The following is a 26,901-nucleotide window of genomic DNA, read 5'->3' on the forward strand; positions in this document are numbered from 1 at the left end:
AACTCGGCAGTGCACTTTTTTATTATTACTATTTTTTTTGAACTATGGCAGTGTACTTTATATCCAACTAAATACATTTTCTTGTCCTTGAAATCCCAAGAATTTCAATCTTCACACAGACAAATGATGGCCTTCTTCAACATCTATCATTTTGATCTCCCTTGATCTAACAATGAACCCAATTTATAAATATTTCAGAATCAAAAAATACTTTGAAATCCTGGACAGCTCTTAAATCTAACATCTAAAATTTGTGCATTTTCTAGGGTTTGTTTCGAGCTCTGAGTGCACGACCATTCGCGCCTCTGTTATCTCCATTTCGGATGCTCTAAAATGGAGAGTGGAAATGAGGCTGGATATCAGAATGACAAAGAGTGCTTGGTGTAATAAATTGAAAGAAAAGGATGAGATAGTGGACTGCAGAGAATTTCTGAGAATGTGGAGAAGAGACAGAAAAATTGGGGCAAAATGTACTTTATTACTGAACAGATGCCCCTTTTATACAAATTTTTCACAGAGAGAGAGAGAGGTTAATGCTTTTGTCCAATGGTCAAAAACTGACCGTTGGAAAAAGCTGCAGAAAAGATTCCTTTTTCAAAAAGAACTTCCAACAGCTATATTTATAGCTGTTTGAGGCTGGGCCTGATATAAATCAGGCCCAACATATATCAGGTCCTTAATGGACCTAATATATTCCCTAAATGGGCCCCTCACTATTGGGCCCTTAATGGGTCCTTAGTGGGCCGTTAATGGGCCCTCATTGGGCCTTTATTTAAATCCATTTTAGGTTAGTTTTTTCATTAGATCCCTAGGATTAGTCTATTACACGTACATGGCCTCAGGCCCATAAGTTAGTAAAATTAGCCCTAACTGGGCTGTGATGATCTAACACTTGGATTTGAACAACAACCCACAGTAGAACTGCAAGTAATTTCATATTTTAATGTTAGGAGAGAGAAAATAAATAGAAAGAAATAATAAGATTTTGATTTTTTTTTGAAGAAAAATATGATAAGAATTATAACAAGACTTTGATAGAAGAAACCATGTCAGACCTATAAATGAATTATAACAGAAGATGCAAGTTGTGAGGTTTGTTTCATTTTGGTTTCTAAAAAATTCCCAAACTTCACAATCGCACCGCGCCCGGCCTCGGCCCGGCGTGCGGTGCGGTCTCTTGGGAGGCGAGAGAATTTTGATTCGAACAGGACCGCACACCACAGGAAAACTCTATAGAGGAAAAGAAGATTATATATTTAAGTTGAAGGATAAGAAAGAATCAATGGAGAGATGTTTCAATTCTGTTGTCAATAGTATCGGATTAAGTTGTAAGATAAGAAAGATCTGTTTAGAGAGAGAAATGAAACTGTGCCTGGAGATTGCGGGAAGTGGAGAGATGAGAGACCACCAGTAATAGTATTTATAGAAAAGGAGATATGTAAGGAAATGGAGTGCAGAGATATGGTCCAAAAAATTAGAGAGAGAAAGGGAAACTTTGATAGAGAGAGAAATTTGGATAGTGATGGGAGAAGGAATGAGGTCAACTGTGAGTATCAGATAAACGAGCGGTTACTTGGAAAGTTTAGAGAGAGAAAACAAGACTCCGCACGCAAGGAGAGCGGGAAAGGAAAAAAGTAAAGATGATGAAAAAATAGAGATATTTGGATGTCGAGAGACGAGACCACCTGAAATATTACTATATTTGTATTTCTGAAAAGGAAGAGCCAATCGTAAGAGATGAGGAGAGGAACAAGGTTAATTGTAAGAGGCATGCGGCCGAAAGTTTTAGTAAGAGAAAAAGAAATTTTGAGTTAACAAAATATATTAGATGGCGTAAAAATAGCACTAATATCTCTAGAGAGATTTCTAAACATGATTTAATGCGGTATAAACTAAAAGTTGCGTAAAAAATGAGAGAGAAAAGACCAGGATATCTAGAGAGAGAAAAAACGCGGCATAGAGAGAGAACGAGGAAAGAAAGAAAAACACAAGGAGAATGTACCCATTGATTTCATGTGTCTCGAGCCCGAGCCACTCTGACGACTAAAACGAGATGAACTTCTCGCTTGAAGATGGATCTCAGTTCTTCGTTGGCCTCGACACCTATTCTCCTGGCCATGGCACTACAATTGTTAGAGAGATAAATAACATTTTAAAATTAACCAAGGAAAATAAACCAAAGAAGAGAGAGAGCAAAACAGAGATTAGGGAAACTGGAGATTTATAAAAATTGTTAATGAGAAACGAAAAACATAAAAAGTAAATAGAAACATTGGGGAAATTTGAGAAGGTAACTCTTTTAAAAAGAGAGATATTAGAAAAATTGGACAAGGACAACATAAAAAATAAACAGGGACAGTAACAGAGCTAATCAGAGAGAACAGATGTACGAGTCAAGCAGAGAAGTAGAAATATAATTCAACTATTAAAACAACGGAAAATACTAAACTGTGACGCACGCAGAGAACTTAGAGAGGAAAAACCCAATGAAGACACAAAAAATCAACGGAAAAATTTTAAAGTGTTAGTTAAGTGCTTATCCTCCTATTGGGCCCTATTCCATAAGCCCTTTAGGAGCTCTTATTTCCTCTCTCTCATAGGGTATAAATACCCCAATGTAAACCACTTACTCTTTAATGTCAATCTATTCTCTCATTTCTCAACCTCCATCGACCCTTCTTCTCCTCCAAACCCTCTAGGGTTTGTCATGGTATCAGAGCCCTAGGGCTTCTGATCTTCCCTCTCCTCTCTAGGGTTTGACATCACCCTTTAGGGTTTGAGATCCCCTTGATCTCACCCTCCCTCCCTCCTTCCTCATTCCTAGGGTTTCTCCTTTGAAACCCTAGAAAGGCTGTTCTCTGCAGCCTTCTTGGTTTGATCTCTAGGGTTTGATCTCACGTTCTCACCTGAGGACTTCCGCGCAGAAGCCGCGCAGCAGCCAGCCGCGCGACCAGCCAGCCGCGCACAGCCAGCCGCCGCGCGACCAGCCAGCAGCGCACAGCAGCAAGCCGCGCAGCAGCCAGCCGCCGCGCGACCAGCCAGCCGCACAGCAGCAAGCCGCCGCGCAGCCCGCTCAGCCGCGCAGCCAGCCGCGCCGCCCGCAGCGCAGTTAGCCGCACAGCCAGCCGCGCAGCCCGCAGCGCAGTCAGCCGCGCAGCCAGCCGCACAGCCAGCCGCACAGCCAGCCGCACAGCCAGCCGCACAGCCAGCCGCACAGCCAGCCACGCAGCCAGCCGCACAGCCAGTCGCGCAGCCAGCTGCGCAGTCAGCCGCGCAGCCAGCCTCACAGCCAGCCGCGCAGCCAGCCACACAGCAAGCCGCAGCCAGTCAGTTGCTGTGATGGTCCTCGCACTCCGCCCCGTCCGCTGCAGCCGCCGCCGCCGCCCCCCAGTTTTTTTTCTTGAGGAAACCATGCCTTACACAGAGACCGACTTTGCGGAGAAGCCGCTCTCCTACAAGATCACTCATCCGTTGCCTCTGGTCCCGGAATCAACTCTTCTCCGCGGCCCGAATCTTCTGCAGTGGTCTCGCTTCATCGAGACCACCCTCAAATCCCGTCAACTGTACAAGCACTGCACCGAGGATCCCTTGACAGCCGATCACCCTCACTATGCGGCTTGGGACGCCGAGGAGCAGTTCATTCTTGGGTGGCTGTCCACGTTCACATTGGCCCCCGATTTCCGCGACCGCTTTCCCCATCAGAAAACGGTCAAAGGGTTTTGGGACCAAGCCACGAAATTTTGCGGGCGGGAGAATGATTGGTGGCGCATCTACGCCCTCGCTGCTCAAGCTTCCAACCTGAAACAGGGCTCTCTGTCGATCTCCGACTATGCTCTCGCACACAAGAAGGCGTGGGATGAAGTGGACCACTACCTGCCAACGGACGACCCCAAGTGCAAGACCTATCAGAACATGCTTATCCTGCGCATCATGGGGTTTCTCAACGGCCTAAACCGGGAATATGAGGCCATTCGTCGTCGGGCCCTGCACAACAAAGATGGCCCTCCGGATCTCGAGACGTTGGTTCAGGAGCTCCAGGAGGAAGAGAGTCATCTCCTTCTCCATGGGACTCCCACCTCCGACCCGGCTGAGTCCTCTGCTCTTCTGGCAGCACCTGCTGCCGCTGCTGGGCAGTCCTCGGCCCTCTTACCGACTCCGGCAGCCGCTGCCCGCCCTGCAAAAACACCCGTCTGCACCTATTGCGGGAAGCCGGGCCACTGGAAGAACAAGTGCACTAAACGTCTCAACGACTGGCGAAAGAAGAAAGAGGCGGACAGCAAGGCCATGTTGGCCCACTCTGAATCTTCCCCGGCCCCGAGCACGTCTACCACGGCTCTGGACAGCATCCAAGCCGAGCTTGCCCGGCTCCGTGATCAGGTGGCAGCCATGCAGCCTTCTTCGACCGCCTACTTCGGCACATTTGGTGCGTCTTCCTCCCCTGCCGACACTTGGTATTGCGGCCATACGGCGTTTCAGTCGCCGGTCGTATCGGACACGACTTGGGTGCTTGACTCGGGGGCCACTGAGCACATGACCCCCCTCAACACTCGGTTCGTCTCCTACGTCCGGCATAGTGGTGCACGTACTGTTCTCACGGCCGGGGGTGGACGACTACGTGTGGCTGGAATCGGGGCAGTCTATGTGGACGGCCTTGGTGTGGTCCGCAACGTCCTCCACGTTCCCGACCTGCGGGCTGTACTTCTGTCACCACAACGCCTTGTTGATGCCGTCCAGTGCTCATTTCATCTCCAACCTGACGGCATGTTTCTGTCTGACAAGGTCGGCCGGACTACACGGATTAGGCGGGAGAACGGGCTGCTGTTGCTGGATGATGGGGGACGGTCGCAGTGCTTCGCGGTGCACGGACACTTCAGACGGGGTCGAGCAGCGGTGGGGCGACTCCTGATGACGCACCAGCGGCTGGGCCACCCGCCTTTTGCGACTCTTCAGCGTCTTTCCCCTGAATTATGTTCTGGCTTGGACCTTAAGACCTTGGTGTGTGACGCTTGTCAGTTGGCGAAGCATCGCCGTTCTTCCTTCACTCCGTCCTCGGCTCACACATCTGTCCCGCTGTTCCGGGTGCATAGCGACGTGTGGGGACCTGCCCCGAAACCTAGCTTGAAAGGTCATCGGTACTTCCTTCTACTTGTGGACGAGGCAACTCGCTATACGTGGGTCTACCTCCTCACCGCGAAGTCGGAAGTTGCGCAGAATGTCCGTCATTTTTGTGCGATGGTGGCAACGCAGTTTGGTCGGGGTATCCAGCGGTTTCGCTCGGATAATGCCCGCGACTTCTTCAACAACGACCTTGACGCCTTCTTCGCCGACCGGGGGATCCTCCACGAATCTTCATGCCCTGCCACCCCGGAGCAGAACGGACTAGCCGAACGCCGCATCGGCTATGTCACCTCGACGGCCCGGACGCTCCTTATCGACGCCAAGGCCCCGTGGCCGTATTGGTGCGATGCCGTTCTGACGAGCACCCATCTCGTCAATCGCATTCCCACCCAGCTGTTGGCGTTCTCTAGCCCCCTGGACCGGATGAGCGCGGCCTTCCCCGACACGTGCCTGCGGACGGGTCTCTTGCCACGGATATTCGGCTGCACGGCATATGTCCACGACACGTCTCCGGGCCGGACAAAGCTTGACGCTCGTGCTGTTCGGTGCGTCTTCGTTGGGTACTCCTCTCTTCAGAAGGGGTATCGGTGCTACCATCCGCCGTCTCGGCGATACTTCATCTCGGCAAATGTCACCTTTGCCGAGCATGAACCCTATTTTGGGGACCACTCTTCCTCATCCCGCCTCCTGTTGGATGAGGCTCCCTTGGCTCCCCACTTGGGGCCCGTTCCTCTCTTGGAGCCCACCGCTCCCGCATCTTCTTCCTCCTTCCATGATCCCTCTCCCTTTGATTCTTCTCCGTCGGTGACCCCCGAGGGGCCTTTGGACGTGCTGTCCTCCCCATCTTCGCTTCCCGCAATCCGGCATGCTACTCCTCTTGCTCCTTCCTCCGATCAGTCCCCTCTCGAGTCATCCTCCTCGCTTCCCATTGCGCCTCCTCCTCGCTTCCCGTTGCGCCTCCTCCCCTTGATGACCCTTTCCTTCCCTCCCATGACGAGTCTTCTTCCCCTGCTCCGTCATCTGATTCTCCCGTGGAGGTTTCTCGTCCTCCCCCCGAGGACTCCCCCTCCCCCACTGCTTCCGCTCATCTTCCGTTGGCCGAGCCATCCTCAACCTCTCTCGACGATGACGACCAGTTGGGATGGCCCATTGCCCTCCGGAAAGGGGTTCATCAGTGCACTCAGACGCCCCGTTATCCTCTTTCGCATTTTCTTTCCTTCGACCGGCTGAGTACTCCCTACCGGCTGTTTCTTGCTCGCATCGAGTCGGATCCCATCCCTCGCCTCTTAGCCGATGCTATCGCGTCTCCTCATTGGAAGGCGGCGATGGGCGAGGAGATGCAGTCCCTACTCCGAAACCGCACTTGGAACATCGTCCCCCTCCCGCTTGGCAAGCGGCCGGGGGATTGCAGGGGGGTCCACCAAGAAGAATCATGCGGATGGCACCTGAGCGCTACAAGTCTCGACTTGTGGCTCGCGGGTTCACCCAGTCTTCACGGAGTGGACTACCGAGGCGCTCTCACCTGTGGCGAAGATGGAGACCGTTCGCCTCCTCCTGGCCCTCGCGGCTCACTTCGGTGGGCTATCCGACAGTTCGGCGTCAAGAACGCCTTCTTGCATGGCGACTTGACGGAGGTGTACATGCAGCAGCCGCCGGGTTACTCTCGGCCCCCTGGCCACGTCTGCCGACTGCGGAAGTCCCTTTATGGACTAAAGCAGTCTCGGCGCATGGTTCGGCGGTTCTCCGCTGTTCTGAAAGCCGAAGGTACACTCAGAGCAACGGAGATGCCACTTTGTTCTTCCGCCACCGTCCGACCGGGATCTCCATCCTTGCTGTGTCGTCGGCGACATCCTCATCACGGGATCAGATGCTGCTGAAGCCGTTCGTCTGCACCGCCCTGGCCAAGGAATTTGAGATCAAGGCCCTTGGCCTTCTCCGATATTTCCTCGGCCTTGAGGTGGCGTACTCCTCACGGGCCTCTTTGTTTCACAGCAGAAATGCGCCGTCGACTTGCTGACTTTGACAGGAATGACCGGGTGTGCGCCAGTGAGCACTCCTATCGACCCCAACGTCAAGTTGGGCAGGCGAGACTCTCCTTTGACGAATGCTCACCGCTATCAGCAGTTGGTGGGCAAACTCCTCTACCTGACTCACACTCGGCCCGACATTGCATTCGCGGTCAACCTGCTCAGTCAGTTCATGCACTCACCGAGGAGATCCACAGTCAAGCCGCCCACGGGTACTTTCGTATCTCAAGGGCTGCCGGGCAAGGACTCCTCTTCCCTCATAGCTCGGACAAGGCGGTGAAGGTGTACACGATGCCGATTTTGCTGGCTCCGTTGTGGATTGTCGGTCTACCACGGGGTACTGCACGTTCGTTCTTGGCAGCCTCGTCAGCTGGAAAAGTAGCAAGCAGGACAAGGTGTCGCTCCAGTGCGAGGCGAATTTCGTGCTCTTGCTGATGGGGCAGCCGAGGACAGTGGATCCACAACATCCTCGCCGATCTTCACGTGGCGTATGTGGACCAATCCACTTCTTCTGTGACAACAAATCCACTATCGCCTTGGCCAAGAACCCCGGACAGCAAGGCGCATCAAGCACATGGAGCGCAACCGCTATTTCTTCAAGGCGTATGGGCGAGGCCTCTTCGACCTCGAATACGTCTCCTCTGCTGACCAGGCAGCGGATGTCCTCACCAAGGGACTGTCCCGGCCGCTGCTTCAACGTGCTGTATCCAAGCTCAATATGGACGACATCCATACTTCGCTTGCGGGGGGGTGTTAGTTAAGCGCTTATCCTCCTATTGGGCCCTATTCTATAAGCCCTTTAGGAGCTCTTATTTCCTCTCTCTCATAGGGTATAAATACCCCAATGTAAGCCACTTACTCTTTAATGTCAATCTATTATCTCATTTCTCAACCTCCATCGACCCTTCTTCTCCTCCAAACCCTCTAGGGTTTGTCATAAAGTATGTGGTAAGCGGAGAAGTTAGAAAGAGAGCAACAGGGAATAAGGCAAAAAAGAGAGAAAATAGAAAAACCAGCGGCAAGATGAAAAGTTAAAGTGAAAAAAGACAAACACGGAACAACACAGCCAAGAGTAGTGGGATGAGAGATCAAATGGGGGAGGAAAGTAAACCAACTCCAACATCAACAGAAAGAAAAGAACAAGAAAAAATTTCCTCTCACTGACGTCTCGTTCTAACCACCATATTTATTTACTTCTACCCAGTCTCTCTCTCTCTCTCTCTCTCTCTCTCTCTCTCTCTCTCTCTCTCTCTCTCTCTCTCTCTCTCTCTCTCTCTCTCTCTCTCTCTCTCTCTCTCTCTCTCTCTCTCTCTCTCTCTCTCTCTCTCTCTCTCTCTCTCTCTCTCTCTCTCTCTCTCTCTCTCTCTCTCTCTCTCTCTCTCTCTCTCTCTCTCTCTCTCTCTCTCTCTCTCTCTCTCTCTCTCTCTCTCTCTCTCTCTCTCTCTCTCTCTCTCTCTCTCTCTCTCTCTCTCTCTCTCTCTCTCTCTCTCTCTCTCTCTCTCTCTCTCTCTCTCTCTCTCTCTCTCTCTCTCTCCCTCTCTCTCTCTCTCTCTCTCTCTCTCTCTCTCTCTCTCTCTCTCTCTAATATATATATATATATATATATCGATCTCTCTCTATCTATCAATCTACCTATCTCTCTGTCTATCTATCTATCTATCTCTCTCTCTCTATCTATCTATCTCTTCCCCCACAGGTCATCCAAATCCACCATCGACAGAAAGAAAAGAAGAAAAGAAAGAGGCGAAATTCCAACCAAGACTTGATAAGGAAGAAATTGATCTAATTGAAAAATAAATAAAAACACAATTACCCGATCTTCGATCCATTCTTCCCCACGAGAATCTGTCGTTGACTCTGCTTTGGCGTGATGAAATGTTGCTCTACCCTTAGCGAGCCGTCTCTCAGCTCTTTCCAGTCCATCAGCCGATGCTCAATCACATATGGAATCTCCTGCCAAAAATGTTCCCAACGGTATATCAATATATAAACCGCTGATGGTGACAAATTAAACTGTAGTTCACTATGTCGTCTATACTTATTGGGTTTGCGTTAAGGCTTGATGTTGATGCTGGCCCTCAGCGTCAGCAGTCAATTAAATTATGTTTAAGAAAATTGTCAACCCCGTTAACCGCAACGTCATCTTTAACATGAACAATGCCAGTTAATGATAATGTCCACGAATTTTATTTTAAATTATGGACGGTTAATGATGATGAAAGATGATAATGACGACCAACTCAACAGATGTTGATGATGGGAACCCTTGGAAATTGGATGACGGTAACATGATTCAATATGAAATCTTTTTTTTTGAAAGAAATCTTAGAATTCGATATGAAATCAATATGTCAACCCCATCAACCGCAACTCAACAGTTCATGATGATGTCCGCGATTCAATATGAAATCTTAGATTGGAAAGTGACGGATGATGGTGATGGATCTTAGAAACCATCTAGCCTCGATCGGCCGTCAACATATGTATGACGGTGAAGATGACAATGATGTCACTTTGAAACTCTAAGGCAATGACGACAACTCTTTTTCCTAACCAGATGGACAACAGTGACAAGGACTGATCTATGGAAGAGAATAACGATGATTATGAAAATTGGTCTTTGTCATCGTTTACGCTGAAGCCTAATTACCAATAGTTTTAAGAATATTAAAATCAGGATACATTAAGCACCTGATGAATATGATGGAGCATCTTCTCCCGAACTACTTCTAGTGAAATGCTCTTCATCATTTCTTCAGTCATCCCTGAGAGTTCTTCCTCTTCCCAAGGTCTTCGCACAGCCTGAAGAAAATTACAACCCAAAAGTATTCATGTTAAGCAGAATCTCAGAATGAGGTAGGTTTCAGCAACAAATACAGATGAATAACTGAATAAACTGAATGAAAAGCTAGTTTCCTGTATCTAATTTACATAATTGGAGAAGGAAAAAAACAGAACATTGAAAAACTCTTAGTCATTAAATACTTCAGAATAAACATGGATAAATCCAAAGGGAGACTCCGAGGACAAAAACTGCGCAACATCATCATCATCATTGTTTTTCATCAAAGAAGAAAATAGCAATGACAAGTTCTTCAGTATCATCCTTCGTCTGCAAATAATTGACAGATTGTGCCAAGTGAACGTTGACAGAACCGTCAACGTTCTCTTGGCACTATTACTGCTCAACTCTTTCACCTAACGAGGCCAATAATTTTCTTTTTGAAATAGCGAGGCCAATGATGAGCCACCATCGCACTCATCATTTGTCTGCAACAATGATGGCAATGACAATGGTCATTCCAGCCACATACGAGGAAGAGGAGGCTTAATTAATGATAACTCATCATTGTACCATAGAAATAACAAACACATCATCGTTGCAAACCTTAATTAATGATAACTAAAAATAGGCAAATCTTCTACGCTGGGTAACAGCAATTGTCAGCCAAAGAGCTTTCCCCCTCTATGTTTTATTTATTTAACATTTACATCCGTATGGTTCTTATCAGTTAAACTGTCCTTATAAGGCCCAACTACAGGAACCTTAAAGTGGGCCCAGAGTTGGAGGCTCAAATATGAGGCCCTGACTGCAAACCCTCTATATGTCGAGGGCCTATATGTGTGCAGCCGAATGAATGAGAAAAGTCGTTTTTCACTATCTCTTTCCGCTAAGGTTTGTCCAGGAGGGCACCAGCAGGAGCCAAGCTGGAGGCTGTTACTTGTGACTGCAATTACTATTGAGAAAATTATGGATAAATTAAAGCCCTGCTAAAACTCTTGTATTCCATGGACTAGCACATGCTCGGATGATATCACCACTTGAAATATGGATCACATAAGATTCTCGGGCAAGGCACAACTCCAATAAGAAAAAACTGTTCCTCGCTTGATAGGTGTTAAACCATAATTAAGAATTTTATTATAAATAAAACACAGGATCGACAAGATAAATCCAGAAGCAGGATCGACATAGCCCCTACAGCTGGCTCCATTGTGAGAAGGGCGTTGCAAATGGCTGGGTAAAGAAACATAGGATGTAACCACTCCATCTTTTAGTTCGCGTCAAGCTGTGGAAAAGTTTTGTAGGAGACTTGAGAGTAAACTATATGCCCTGATAAAAAAACATACTCAGTGGTCTCTTGACTCGAAATGACCGGCAACAAGACCCTAGATTATAATTGAGTGTATGCAATCAAATTTAGTGTGAATGGTCGTATAGAGCAATATGCTCAAAAATATGGAGGTATCAGGAGAATCATACAGCTTATAGAAGAAGCTGATGGTAACATATGATTCTAGCAGACCAAGCCAGAAAATGCAAACAAACTTTTTTGAGCTCTGGTGCCACAAATCAAAACGAGGAACTACAGCAGAAAAATGTAAATGATCCATTCTTCTTGCTGAGATCATGTAGTAGACTGATACAGCAGGAGACTAGTACTTGAAAATTCATGGGAGAAGCCATCTATGATCCATGAACAGTTTCCAGGATTTCACTTTGATGGCACTGTTAACGTACGACGGGGGAGTATTGAAGGCCCAAGGTGCTACAGAAGTGTATGCGCAATAATAGGCCCAGTGTTGTTACAGCACCTCTGAGCTCACGAGTGGAGGTGATTAGGTGACTAGTGTTATTGTATTCCTGATTCCAACGGTCTTACTTGGCATCGATGGATCTGGCTAACATGGGACCGCGGATTTCATCATTAACCTTTGTCAATATTTTATTCTGCATGCAATTCTTCCTAGGTCAATCCTTACCTTCCAAGATTTTACCATTAAGACATCTCCCTTGATGTAGCTAAGATACATTTACATGGTGTCCAATCTTCGACATTAGCCAAGGTTGGTGGATATGATACCAATATTGTTAGAAACTTCAACAAATTCAGGTGAGCTCGGCAAATTCAAGAGAATTCTAGGTTACACAACGAAACGACAAGTGGTGAATAAACGTAAAGAGAGAGAATAGATAGCAACAGAGAGGGAGATATGGAATTCGGTCTCTCACTTCAGCATTGTAAGATTTTGCTTGACCCCTTCATTTTGCCTTAAGGTCCTTATTTATAAGGAATATCCTGTTGTAGCTTCAAGAATTCTTCTTCATAAAACACAAGGACATACGGGTATCATAACATGACCTTTGCCAAACATATGGAGTCCCCCTGCCAACGGATTTCATACCAAATCTGGTGACACTCTTGCAGGCAAACACCTTCCTCCTTCACCCCTCAGCTAATGTCACCTCTGGATGTAGATATATCCTAACTAGTCCTCACCTCCTGTCCCCCCAGGTTGAGATTCTCCGTCGGTTTGACTTTCCATGCATGCCGATCTCTGTGAGGACAGTGGCACTTCAGGAGGGGAGCACTCCTTCAGCCAAACCTTGATGGTACCATCGGGACCTTGAATATGAACAAGTGCTGGAGTCTGGATTCCTCCGATCATCTCCACCTCCAATACTAACATGTTGGGCTCCCCAGGCACCAGGCCCATCCAGATGAGACCGCAGAATTTCCCGAGGTATCCAACTATAGCCTCCTTCCAATGAGGCTTCTCATATGAAGAGAATTCCTGTATCAAGCCACCTCAATTCCGCTGACCCAAAGCCAGAAATTAGTTCCATAGCTAGCAGCGGACCTGATAAGCCCTCAAGTGCCTCCCCCATTAGGCACTCTCAGAGATGACTACCACATGTGTCGCCTCCCCCCCTCTCTGCCCTGGTTTGTCCTAACTCTGAAGACGTACTCTGCCCATCAGCTCCCCTACACGCAGGCCTTCTTCCCTAAAAGGGTTAACGGGATCTTTCTCTTGAGAAACAAGGAACGTGGATTCTTCTTCTCTTCTCTTCTCTCTTCTCCTCTTGCCATCTCCCTCGACTTGCGTACATCTGATTGTCTGCTGCCTAAGGAGAGTTTCTACTGCATCTCTATTGTTGACTCTTTGTATTGCCTGAGTAAAGGACATCTGCTGCACTTCTACCTACATTCTATACATTTCCCTACACATAGAATGCTCCACCCAGAGGAAGCATACAGGATCATCAATGAATATTAGGAAGGCTAGGTAAAGGTGGGATCTTTTCAGACAAGGTGGTATGAATTGACAAATGGATGAGGCAATCACATGTCCCTGCAGATCAGATTGTCCTCGTTGTTCATTTGAAATTCCCTGGAGCACGAGTTGCCTACCCTCTTGATCTGTAGTGGCTTCTGGGGGCTCTTGGACTAAAGATAGCTCCCTCTGAAATTGAGTATTACCCCAGGGATAGTAGGGAGTATCTTCATCAAATGTGACATCCATGGTGACATAATACCGTCTTCCACTGTGATCATAGCAGCGGTATCCTTTCTGAGTCATTGAGTATCCCACAAAGTTACATCTTGGTGCTCGGGGGGCAAATTTGTGGGAAGACGACATATGAACATAAGCCGTACACCTGAATACCCTTAAGGGAAGAGTAGGTCTCCAATGACCTAAAGGCACATGGGATTCCATCTCTTCAACAGGACTCTTCCCCCCAAAGCACTGGTGGACCACTGGTTGATCAAATGGGTACCAGTTAGGAGTGCGTCTCCCCAGAGAAAAGTGGGGACATTGTTCTCGAAGAGTAGGGCTTGAGTAACCTGTAACAGGTGCCTATTTTTCCGTTTGGATACCCCATTCTGTTGGGGAGTATTGACGCAAGAAGTTTCATTGATAACACTGCGTGCCGAAAAAAAATTGCTGTAAGGTGTCATTAATGAAATCTTTGGCATTGTCAGACCAAAAGCGTTAAATATTCATATTAAACTGAAGAGATTTCTTCAACAAAAATTAAACTGAAGAGATATCATCTTAAAGAAATTGATTATAAGGGAGACGGATTCCGATTCTGAGTCATTAGATACACCCAAGTCATCCAAGTGCAGTCGTCAATGAATGTAAGAAACCATCTTTTGCCTCCATTCGTAATCTTCTGAGAGGGACCCCAAATATCACTATGAACGAGATCAAATGGTTGCAGTTGTCGGTGAGACGTGCCAGTATAGCTAGAACAAGAATGCTTGGCCATTTGACAAGTTTCAGAAACATATTTTAGATCCTTATACACACATCGAAGAGCAGGAAACATATAGCTAAGAGTTTTAAAAGCCGGATGTCCCAGTCGTTTGTGAAGAATAATGGCATGTCGAGTATCCGTTACAGTGGATTCGAAAGCTGTGAGAGAGGAGCTGGAACTGTCTTCCTTTCCTTGGTTCACCGGATCTGCCACCATGTAGTAAAGTCCATGTTTCTCCTCAGCGAGAAACCCAGTCCTCCATCCCGTCACCTTGTTGATAAGAATACAGCCTTTTTCAGTGAATATTAGATCATGTATAATGGACTTGCGTAAGCGACTAACAGAAATAATATTGGCAGATAAATAGGGCACATGAAATACTGGTTCAAATTTGCCAAAGCCTGGAATGTTGATAACCTCACAGGCAACAATAGGTACTAACTGGCCGTTAGCCGTGAGAACCTTCTTATTTATAGAGTACTCTGTGTATTGAACAAAAAAAATCTTATTTGGTTTCATATGATCAGTTGTCCCAGAGTCCAGGATCCACACTTCTTGGGTTTTCTGATGTACTCCAGCAGGAAAGGAGCCATATTTCCTATGAATATTTGTCGGATGATTTACTAGTATACGCAAAGGAGGGAGTACCTGAAGTGCCTGAAGTGTTGGTGGATGAGACTGCTGGTGGAGCAGATGAGGTACTGGGTAGTATACGATGCATCTGCTCCAGTTCCTGCCGCATTTTTTCCACCTCTTCTGATGCCGATGCAGAAGAACCAAGCGTCAACGGAGAATCACCAATCGATGGTTCAGAGAATGCTTGGGTGCACCAAGAAGAATCATTGCTATCCGCGCAAAAGAAAGCCTTATGTTGAGTGAATTGTGGTTTACCATGGAGCTTGCAGCAGGTATCTCTGGTATGATGTGGGTGTCTGCAGTGAGAACACCAGAGGTGGGATTTGGGATCAACATTGGAAGATGTATCAGCCGGATTCCTGGGCTTAGGGTTTGGGAGAAGGAGGCCGATCAGAATGTCATGTCAGTTGGGAAATACGCATGGAACTGAAGGCAGAAGTATCGATCATTGCCTGTGAAGGATTGCTGATTGAAATTTCGAGTTCAGATAGGTTCGGAGTTGAACCTATCAATCAGCTTTGACCCAGCTATCGAATAAGGGGCTGGCCGTGGAAGGAGGAGCATTTGATAAATGCTTCCGCTTCTGTCTTCCTGTCAAAATCATTTTAATATATTCTTCCCATTCAAGAAGATTCGGTCCTTTCAACCGGTAAGCATCAGGGGTTTTTGGAAGCTCAGACACATTTTTTGCATAGTCAGGAACTGAAATAACAGATACAGGAGATAGATTTGATATTTCAGCCATGACTCAGAACTGGCGAAGTGAAAGCCTCAGATGAAAGATGGAGTAATAGATTGTCAGCAGAGATGATGTGAGATGGAGTATAGATTCTTCTTGCAGGAGAATTAGGTCAAACAGGTGATGAGCACCTGCGAAGTGATTGATCAAACACGTAGTAGGCACCAAAGATATACCTTCCTTGAGCGGGGATTTCAAGCAAACACATAAGGGGCACTTCTGCTATGAGCATGCCACAAGAAGTTCCACCAGTCGAAGTTCAAGTTTTGAAGAAGCAGGAACCCAAAAAAAAAAACACTCAAAGACACCTTTTTTGGCTCTGATATCATGTAGGGAAATGTATCGAATGCAGGTAGAAGTGCAGTAGACGTCCTTTACTCAGGCAATACAAAGAGTCAACAATAGAGATGCAGTAGAAGCTCTCCTTAGGCAGCAGACGATCAGATGTACGCAAGTCCAGAGAGATGGCAAGAGGAGAAGAGAGAAGAGAAGAGAAGAAGAATCCACGTTCCTTGTTTCTCAAGGGAAAGATCCCGTTAACCCTTTTAGGGTATTACATCGATATTTAACTTGCCTTATTGGGTCTGATAGACCCAATAAGATATTACAACGGTAATATACAACCGATAGAATGGAACGGATGAATGTTAGCGGAACGGAACAGAGTTCCTAACCCTTAACACTATGGGTAGTTGATTCAGAGTTCCCAGAAGACCTGCCCTTGCCATCCACTGTGAATCCACCTCCCTGACTGTGGAAATCACTGGTGGGTCATTGATCTCTCCGTCTCTAATGATATCCTTTGGGTATGTTAGTCCCATGTACATACACTTGCACTGGCTACTACTGACACCCACTCCCATCAGATTAGAGTGGACTCCTCCCCTGCCTTTGGGGAGACCCATGAGGCCACCAATGCCACCACCCTGAAATGATCTTTGCGTCCCACGAACGTCATTGTGAGGAGAGTCAGGGTGGCCTCCACCACTGTATCTATCTCCACCAACCCTATATGAATTTTATTTTCCCCTCTAGAGTAACAGTCAGCTCCGCCACGTTGAAGCTCCACATCTACCTTCAGATTAGCTGCAGCCTTGCCGCCCGACCGCCTTGACTGCAATCATTAGCCTCCTCAAGTCCTCAACTGAGGTGCAGTCCCGTTCACCAACCAAGCAGTCACCTCCAGTCGCTGCCCCTGCAGTGCCAGTCTACCGCTGCATCCCTTACCGGAAAGTCTGGGAGAGGATCACATATCTTTACTTGTTCTAGTGCGGACTTGACTCACTTAGCTGTACCTGTTATTTAAACCAGTCTTGGGAAGATGTAGAATGTCGAACACTGTAGGGAAGGAGTTAACAGAAGAGTTTGAAGATAGGAAGACAGGGAACAGAGAGGAGAAGAATCAACTAAGTTAACCAGCTCAATATCACCAGAGACTTCCAAACCCAATATGAAAGACCCGAGATAAACAGGAAGCCAGGAAGGAGCTCTACTGCTGGCAAATTACTAGTGATAAGACAGCCGCGAATTTCAAATAAATGATTACACATTGAGGTGCAAATTCCAAAGCAATTATCAATTTACGATAAGCTTGGATTTTCATAGATTAGCAAGCTATAAATACCTTCCATTCAAGAGATAAAAAAATTTAAAGAAATAACAAAAGTACTGTGATAACAACATGCCTGCTCCGTCAAATACTGGGTGAGGTCCTTCACACCAGAACCTTTAAGACCAGAGAGCATGAAGTACCTGAAAGAGATATGGAGAGATTTGAGTGTCCAGAATTCCTTTTCAATCGATATAATTAAAACAGCGGATAAGCTAATCATCCTTCCAATGATTCATTCATTCAAACAAGTGACACAATTTCAGCGCAATGTCTGAAAAAAAAGAGAGTTAGATTCAGGAATTAAAAAGTTAAAATTAAAAAAGTGCCCATGAAAAACTCTGAAAAAGAGAATTCAAAAATATGAAGCGCATTAATGTAGAGCCTAACAAGAGAAACACATAACTTTTTGTGTAGAAGTAATGCCCCAGAACGTGGTTCAAAATACGCAACAAAGAGGGTAACGCATGAGAATTGAGGTTCTGATGGACAAGATCAAAAATGATATCTTCAAGATAAGATTTTTCTCTTCATTCTTTCGAAAAAAAATGATTTTTCTCTTCAAAACAAAGTTACAACATCAGTATTAAAGATCTGACCATCACATCTAAGAGAACCTGCCTTATTCTGAATATCCGTGAGCTATCACCCAATCATGCATCCATGATATGGTCGGATCCCATTGCCAGGGAGAAATAAACAGCATTCCTAATCATTTTGGTAATTCATTTTGAGATATTGACAATTAGGTTTCCCAAAAATTGTTTCGTTTCCTTATTCATGATTTAAAACTCAAGATTTATTCGCATAATAAAAAAGAAGAAAACACTAAGGGTAAAACACCTACGATTCTAACTATAGACACCAAACTTGAGGTACCGAAAGAAGAGAGCATGTGACCACCTTTCATATCCTGGAAGATCTCCAAACTCTTTAGCAACCTTCAAGAGGTCTTTTTTGTCCTCCACAATATCAACCTTATTCATGCATAGAATTCTTCCCTGTTTAGGATGTTTCTTCTCTCCCATAAGCTTAATAAGCTTGGTGACTCTTTTGTCTGGTCTGCGGATAAACAAGGTAAATGCATGAGAGACAAAACCTAAAGCCACTCAAAGGCTCCACGAAAGCTAAAAATAATAACAATGATTAAAGGTCCAAGGATATAGCTGACTGAGAAGAAATTGAGTTCCTTGGTATGATGAGGAAAATTGACATCTAAAATCAATGAAATTTCCTGGTGGGAAAATAATAGAATGTTTACAAGAACTGCCATTCTTTTTTTGCAATTATCATCAATATATGGCGTCATCTTCACTTTTATAGCTGACAATCTGGCACTTTGACGAATGAAGAGTGTTAAAGAGAGAAATTAGGGGTATGTACCAGATTACATGTTTACTCAAGCTCTTTGAGGATTGTTCCTAACATACAGATTATATGTTTGTTCCTAACATTTTGCTTCACTGCTCTGATAAAATCCAGTAAATTATTCTGTATATTAATCACTGAAGAAAATAGTTCACTGCAAAATAAACTTGAATAAGTAAGCCTGACTTGAAGGATTATGGGATCATAATTTACAATGAGAATATGTTAAACATCGAACTGAGAACTACTTGAGAAGGCCTAAGAAGGAAATCAGAAGAAGAAATAGAATCCTGTTCAAAATTAAATTCATATGTTACGTACAAGTTTTGATAACTTACGCTGTTAGATGTCGATGGACATCAAAAAGCACAATAAGAATATCATAACAGTCCAAATATTTCCATGCACTTTCCACCCGAATCTTGACGTCATTCTTGTAAGGATATCCATGGTGCCCAATCATAAGCCCTGGAGTGTCAAAGAAACACTGAAGAAATGTAATTAGCGAGAAGCATTAATAGATATCCAGGAGAGCTATGTTTTTAACAGAATATTCCGATCTTTGAATAAATTCAAAGATCTATAAGATAGTTATGGCCATTTATTATTTACGGAAAGGAAAAGCAGGCCATCAAAAAGATCCACATAACAAGGAGATAAAATTAAACTTTTTATTTTGTTAAAAACAAGAAAAAACATAAAAAGCAAAAGAGAAAAAATGTTTAAGAATTGGTATGGATGAACGGAATACATGATGAATTAGTCATGAATCGGGATAAAAGAGAAGGCCCCACAGATCTCTCCTACTCACAACGTCTAGCAGAAACCTAGCCCCTTTCCAGCAAGGATGGACAGTTTGGATATTCTGGTCAGATTAAGGGTACAATGGAATCCTTATTAAGTTAATGTATTGACGATGGATACACAAGAGAGTCGTGGACCTTACATTTGCTCGAGGTTAGTGTTGATTGGTGGGCAGCATGTTTTGGAAGAGTCTCAATTTGCACTGGAAGTAGAAACTGGAAATTATACGAGCGTGGAGATGCCCTGGGACAACCAGTGGGAAGCAGCAGTGATGTGTAACATTCGGACAGGCCTGAAAAAATGTGATGAGCGAAATATATGAACCCATACAGTGCAAAGCTAGACAATACTCAGCTTTCTCAGCATGGACAACGGGGTGTCCAGTTCATACTAGAAGGAATTTGTGACCCTTCAATGAAGTACAGTGGCATAAAACTTCTCCACTGCAGCAAATCTGTTGACTCGACCTTGAATGGAGTGGGGTGAATCATCACCTGATCAAGGAGGTGGAACCAAACAATTCACATTTCAAAATATGAAAATAGAAGGATGCCATCATCAAGGATTGGCTTCTTCGAAGCCTGGATCGAGATTACTTTCCCAGGTTTGATTCTCGAGATTAGGGCAGATTTTCTTTTCATGTTCATACTGCTAAAAGTTAGCACATAAAAAAGAGAGTCTCTGGGTATTACACAGTTGCCTGAATGGAGATTACTTTCCCGGGTTTATGCTAGATTTTCTTCTTGTGAACATTTCCAAGATTTGCTTATCATGTTCGTACTGTTAACAGATAGGACATAAAGAAGAGAGTTGCTGGGCATTATACCGTGGGTTCCCACAATAGAGGATAGGCATCATGCTGTGCCTATCCTCAATTCACATCTATTCCCACACTTTGTAGGAATAGATGAAGTGGAATCATCCTCCAGTAGGATCGTAGCATGTCAACTTATAATCAGTGATTTCCCCCCAATGGAGAAACTGAAGAATATGATTTGCCTCCCTGGCATTTCTATCCTCTGCCCTGGTGTATACGGCATCTTTCAGTACGCATCCCTCACACTTTTCTCCAGATTTCTTGGATGCCAGAGCCTCTACAAATATGACCCAACATAATTTTAAATTTATTGATTACGCTTAGTGAACTGGCAGTATAGCTCCAGGGGGAATAATACCGGTCACTGACATTGGAACATCTAGAATTAAAGACCTAGAGTAGCATAAATTTTCTTCATGTTCCCAAATTTAAGAGAAAAGCTAATCTCTCTTCAGATATTGCTGAAGCATACAATGTTAAACTAACCTTGGATTATACTGGTCGTTTTGTGTATGACTACAGTGAGAACCAAATGAATGGACAAATTGAGGATAGGCATAGCATGATGTATGTTGACAATGGTGCAGCAGTGGTGCTTATGGTGGAGGCAGCACACCTCTTTGATCTTGGAAGAATCGTGGTCATCCAGAAGTGCCGAAAGTAATATCGTCAAGAATATGTCAAGGTAGAGATAAAATCCAAGAATGAAATCCAAGGATACATGGGAGAAACACTAGTCCAGAACTGAAGAATTCGACATCCATCCTTTATTAATTATAGGGTGTCCCTTTCCCACCAGCTACACATTTGAATCAGCAAGTGACAGGACAGTGACACGCACTGCACGGTGCCTTCTTCTTTTCTTCTCATGATAGCTTCTACATCAAACTGGAGGAGATGAATATCCACGTGCAGAACAACTCTAACTTACTAATTTTCATTTCGGGCATCCTTCTTTTGAAGGTCTGGAAAGATTTTTCTATTTTTGCTTAATAGTATGATATGTCCTAGTCGACGTCTGATGTGTGCCAATGTGCAATACAGAAGAGATTTTTATAAAGGTCTTCCGAGTTGTAAGCAGTGATTCAGTCTAGTTCATTGAGACTGCTAGGGAGCATGGCCCACGACAACACTGAACAGGGGCATGGTGGTTCATTGTGCTCATTGATGATCACACTTAACAAACTCGGGATCTCCTCAGGAATAAAACAGAAAAGACAGAGCATTTAAAACACTTCTTTAGCCTGGTGCAGATGAGGTTTGGAGTGAAGATCTAGAGGTTCCGGTCGAACCATGCCAATGATCACTTAAATGATACCATGGGAGTCTATTTTAAAGCACAAGGCACAGTTAATGAGTCCTCTTTTGTCTATACACCACAGCAGAATTGTGTAGATGAAATGAAGGCCAGGCGTGTAATAAATACCACCCAGGTTCTTCTCTTTCGACAAACAGTCCCTAAATACCAATGGGGAGAAGCATTACTCACAGCCATCTTTCAGCTGATTGGCAAGAGGAAGGATCATGGGAGAGACTTCTCGTTCTCCCTTGCCCTCTCCGCCTGTCGTAACACTTGCCATCAAGAGAGAGAGAGGGATAGAGAGAATCAACCAGAAAAAGGACTTCAAGATTGACGAGACTTACCCAGTACTTATATTGGATTATATTGATTGGGTCACCAAGGACCCGACATGGTGGATCCAATTGAAACATATTTCATAATGGTAGTTCCACAATAAAATGAAGTACATTGTTCAGCAAGAAAAACAGAGTGTAAAGAAAAGGAGAGGGTGCCTGTTGACACTATACATTTGATCAATAAGTTTGCTTCAAGATACTGGGTTATAAGAACCCCGTAGAACTAATACCCCAGAAATTTCCCAAAATAAGATCTTGAACTGGACTGCAACCCCTAATGTTTGGATGTATAGTCTTTGTCGATGTAGACAATCCAAGGGACAAGCTCAGTCTGACGATCATCAAGTGTGTATTAGTTGGCTATTTCTCTTCTCAGAAGAGGTAAAGATGTACTCCTCTCCTTATAAAGCAGTTATTTACTTCATTTGATGTCTCAATTAGTGACTTTAAATGTAATTTCTCAGCACTAGGAAATACTATTGGCAACATGCACCCATTCCAATCTTAGTTTGTGTTAAAAATCACGATCCCTGAATTAATGGACCACTCCATTAACAGTCAATAATGTACTCATTCTCCTGGTATTCAGGCCCCAGAGCTGGTTCAATAATTTTTTGTCAATGTATCGTTCATCTCTCCTCCTCCACTTGCCTCCGTCTTCTACTAGTGCAGGTGCTGAGGGCCAGCTATTGCTGGAAAAGGAGGATCGCCAAAAGTGTTAAGAGACCAAGTTCTCTACTTCTGAATGGATTTGAGCCCATAATCTCCCCAGCTCCTAAGTTTGGTCCAGTCATTTTCATTAACATAACTACGAAGGAGGATTCAGGCAATGGCTTCGAGGAAGAAAATAAGCAACAAAAAGTTCCCAGCTAGTAAACGATCTTTTGCAATATATTCAATCATTTCAATTTATCGTAATCACTCAAAGTTTTCAGTTAGGCCTACTTTAACAACTACAGGATCTAAGTGGAACGAGTATAGCTACAGTCCTAGTATTTCATACACTAATGCATTTGAAGCATTTAAGAATAAACATTTGTAAGTTCATTTCCAGGTGCATCAAAACCGAACGGCCAAAAAATAAAATTTTGAATGATAAATATAAAAAGTAGGCTACTTCAAGAATTGACGCGGGCTAAATTTTGGGGCAGACAAGAATTCTTGCGCATTCAATTTCAAAGATAAAGGACAAGTGGACGTGCCGAAATTCAGAATCAAACCAAATAATAACACAGAGAGGACTTCCAAATGGATTAACCAATCATCAAGGAAAATACAAACTTGGAAGACAAAAAATATCCTATTTATTCCAAATCTTTATAAGAGGCACCAGATCAGGGAAATGCCTACTATTTGTGTGTTGCCCTTTGTCATCACGCCAAGGACTTCATGGGTTGTTGTATTTGTCTTCCTTGAAACGGCAGAAACTTTTGTTCCCACCTAAACCATTCAAAATGAATACATCACTATAGTTTCTCAGCTTTATATTAAAAAATACAAAGAGAAAAGGTGAAGTTATTACGAAGGATCTGGCTATTAGTGAACAAGAGTCAAATTTAACATATGAAGAGGTATTCTCTCAAAATTTATCCTTACCCAACTACAACTTTATGAAGTATAAAAAACCTAATCAATTTAAAAGCACGAAAAGTGAAAAAGAAAATCGCACAACTGACCATGAAATTAGTTAACGAAGACTTCCCAGAATTGGGCGCCCCAATAATTCCCACAGACAGCGACCGCTGGTCTTCCACTTTAACAGCCGCAACGCTCTCCTCCTCATCCTCGTCATCCGGCTTCATCAAAGCCGCCTCAAGCAGCGCCCTTGCAACCCTCCTCTTCCCATCATCCGCCTCCCGATCCCCGCCAGTCTCACAGACCCCGGACAGAACCCGATCAGCCTTCTCTCGGTACGCCCTACTCCACAGCGGCTGAGAAGTGGAAGCGGCGGAAGAAAACGGCAAAGCGTAATCCCGGCCATCGAAATCCGCGGCCGAGCTTCTTCCGCCATCGGATTCTTCGTCGGTGGACGCCGATTGCAGCCCCTCCGGCTGAGTGGAATGAAACCTGCACAGATCGTTCGATCTTGCGGAGAATCGAAGGAGAATTGCAGAGACGCGATCGGAGCTGCCGACGAGCCGCGAAGACCTCCGCAACGCGTTCATCTCCCCCGCAGAGCGACGGAGATCTCCTCGCGCAGAGCTTGAAAAACCTCGCGAGACAGTTACAAATGAGAAGTTTGGGGGTTTAAGGGTATTTATAGGAGCAGGAGGACTGAGTCGACCCTCCGATCCGACCCCTAACTCGGCCGAGTCATGCACATAATCCCCCAATTCCTTTTTTTCTGTTAAAAAAAAAGTTGGATTCATTGTTACTGTTCAATTCTCCCTGGAGGGTTAACACGTGGATTGGTATTTCTATTTTAATTTCTGAACTTTTGCTATGATTTTTCCATTTATCTGAAGTTCATTCTTCATATATATAATATTCTAGAAACTCCAAGAAATTTCATCAAGTTTTAAGTCTATTTATAGGAGCAAGAGGACTGAGTCGACCCTCCGATCCGACCCCTAACTCGGCCGAGTCATGCACATAATCCCTCAGTTGTTTTTTTTTCTGTTAAAAAAAATTTGGATTCATTGTTACTGTTCAATTCTCCCTGGAGGATTAACATGTGGATTGGTATTTCTATTTTAATTTCTGAACTTTACAATGATTTTTCCAATTATCTGAAGTTCATTCTTCATATATATATTAATCTAGAAACTCCAAGAAATTTCATCAAGATTTAAGTCTATTTATAAGAGCAAGTGGACTGAGTCGACCCTCCGATCGACCCCTAACATGGCCGAGTCTTGCACATGATCCCTTAATTGTTTTTTTTGGTTAGAAAATTGGATATATTTTGTCACTATTCAATTGTCCCTGGAGACTTTGCTTGTTGACTGGTATTGCTATTTTAATTCTAGAAAATTTATTCTGATGTATCCATTTATTTAAATTTCATTCTTCGCAAATATATTATTCTAAAAGCTACAAGATATTTCATTAAGTTTTAAACCTATTTATAGAAGCAAGAGGACTGAGTCAACCCGCCGATCCGACCCCTTACTCGGCCGGGTCATACACATAATCCCTCAATTTTTATATTAAAAAACAAATTGGATTCATTCTTACTGTATAATTCTCCCTAGAGAGTTTACATGTGGATTGATATTTCTATTTTAATTTATGAAATTTATTCTGATGTTTATATTTATTTGAATTTTATTCTTTTTTGATATAATCTTTTGCAAGTTACAAGAAATTTGAATAAGGTTTGCCTATACTAGGAATACAGGCATTTCAAATCAGACTAGGACTGGAACTAAATAATTAAATATTTAGTTTATATTCTAAGTAAAATTATAAAAGTCCTCCACGCGTCCGGCCTCCCACTCTCACTCCCCTCCCTTGCCTGCTCCAACTTTCTGCCATTGCTTGGGCTGCAAGAACCCTTCGCAATCTCTTCCTCTGTCAGACGTTTCTTCTAACTCTGTTGGACGACTCTCCATAAAGAAAGACAACTCTGGAGAGAGGAAGACTCAGAGAACGAGATAGGGGGAAGAGGGAAACAAAAGGAAGGTAAGGAGCATTATTTGCGCTCGATTCAAAAGATGGTTATGTTGATGGTCAACATTACTATCAATATGAAGAACTTTGAGTTTGACATTAACAAGTCTACTTGATCAGATATGACCTAGACCTAACTTTAGGTAAGGATTAGGCCTTTGCTAAAAGAGGGGACTTGACCGAACAGTCCAACCCTAGGAGGAAGAAGATTGATTTGACTTGCCAATATGATCCAGAACTTGGCTAAGTCAGATAGTACTTTTAGTTACTCTTTCGGGACAATTCATTCATACAATACTTTTCAGTTTTAAAAAATATTCGATTCATTCTAGCAGTTCAATAGTCCCTCAAGAATTAAAATGTGGATTGGTTTCAATTTCATAAATACTTTAAAATTGTATTCATTAGTATCATACATATACCTAGAAGTCATAAAAGCCTGATTCAGTTTTTCTAAATTTATAATATCTCTTACATATTGTTAAAGGTTACTTTCTCATCATTTAGTAGGGAAAACATATAATATGTTCAAACAAGCTGAAATATGTGAATCGGCGTACATATTGTATAAATCAAAATTTTATTTAATTTCCATGCTAATTTAAATAGATGAAATTACTTAATATTCGGGCATGCAATCCTTTGATATATATATGATGATGCACATAATACACCATGTTTGAATATATGACTTGTTTTCCCTACATCTATTCTCTAGGTCAATTTTTGTTACATGGACACATTGAATGAGAAATATATTGAAAAATTCTCTCAAACAATAGTCAAAGAATTCATCAAATTGATAAGCAAAATGATGAGTTGTAGTAAAACCTACATTACATATGGGTTTTTTATATTTAATGAGAGTAAGTTATTGGCCCTCAGGTGATACTTGTAGTTTGTACCTTTTGTTATTTTCCTTATTTATTCTTTATTTTTATTATATTTTTGTCATTATGAATGTGAATAATAAATGAAAGAGAATGAAGTGTAAGATGTGTGAGTTTATATAGTCTATCCAAATTATTTTCATGATAAATATGCGTAATTAACATTTACATATGTCTAGAACATCAGAAGAGTTGGGGGCATAGAGATGTAATCAAGGTAAGATTCAAATCCTAAAGCCTAATGAGAACTCCTTTTGTTATAGGTTTCACTTAGCTCAATATCCTATACTCAATAACATTCAGTACAATGAACATTTAACTATCAAGTGGGGTATGACTACTGCAATGAATTCGTACTATGATATAATGATAGAACAACACATGAAAAAAAAAATTATCATTCAAATTTAAATAAGTGAATCATAACGTAAAATTGTAGATAAAAATGAATTCACTTAACCACCTTTGTTTTGGGGCTGTACTCAATCACTTCCATCCTACAGTTGTTTTCTTTGTTGTCCTTAATCAACTAGGGATATAGGTCAAGAATTTAAGGTGGTAATGAGCTGTATAATGTTATTCTCCCTCTTTACATGTT

General features: G+C 43.6%; 2 protein-coding genes across 5 annotated transcripts; one reads left to right on the top strand and one right to left on the bottom strand.

The window, feature by feature from the left end:
- Nucleotides 1-468: 468 nt before the first annotated feature.
- LOC144704693 (GTP-binding family protein) lies at nt 469-24,037 on the bottom strand. Of its 4 annotated transcripts, none has more exons than XM_078577202.1 (11): nt 23,478-24,037; nt 23,152-23,241; nt 19,738-19,840; nt 19,489-19,638; nt 18,881-19,010; nt 18,078-18,236; nt 17,251-17,317; nt 9,837-9,947; nt 8,959-9,098; nt 2,003-2,111; nt 469-921 (listed from the first exon to the last, which is right to left on the bottom strand). In XM_078577202.1, the coding sequence occupies exons 1-10, from the start codon at nt 23,964-23,966 to the stop codon at nt 2,012-2,014; spliced, it is 1,539 nt and encodes a 512-aa protein (XP_078433328.1). In that variant the 5' UTR covers nt 23,967-24,037; the 3' UTR covers nt 469-921; nt 2,003-2,011. The 4 variants fall into 4 exon arrangements, with proteins under 4 accessions (XP_078433328.1, XP_078433329.1, XP_078433327.1 ...); XM_078577203.1 differs by lacking the exon at nt 469-921 and adding an exon at nt 1,007-1,230; XM_078577201.1 differs by lacking the exon at nt 469-921 and having other exon boundaries at nt 1,934-2,111.
- On the top strand, nt 2,667-4,863 carry LOC144704932 (uncharacterized). Its single transcript, XM_078577519.1, has 2 exons — nt 2,667-4,423; nt 4,780-4,863. Exons 1-2 carry the CDS (start codon nt 3,340-3,342, stop codon nt 4,800-4,802), a joined length of 1,107 nt encoding a protein of 368 aa, XP_078433645.1. The 5' UTR covers nt 2,667-3,339; the 3' UTR covers nt 4,803-4,863.
- Nucleotides 24,038-26,901: the final 2,864 nt, after the last annotated feature.

The sequence above is a fragment of the Wolffia australiana genome, chromosome 6 (genome assembly GCF_029677425.1).
Source record: "Wolffia australiana isolate 7733 chromosome 6, ASM2967742v1".
In the NCBI taxonomy this organism is placed as follows: Eukaryota; Viridiplantae; Streptophyta; class Magnoliopsida; order Alismatales; family Araceae; genus Wolffia; species Wolffia australiana.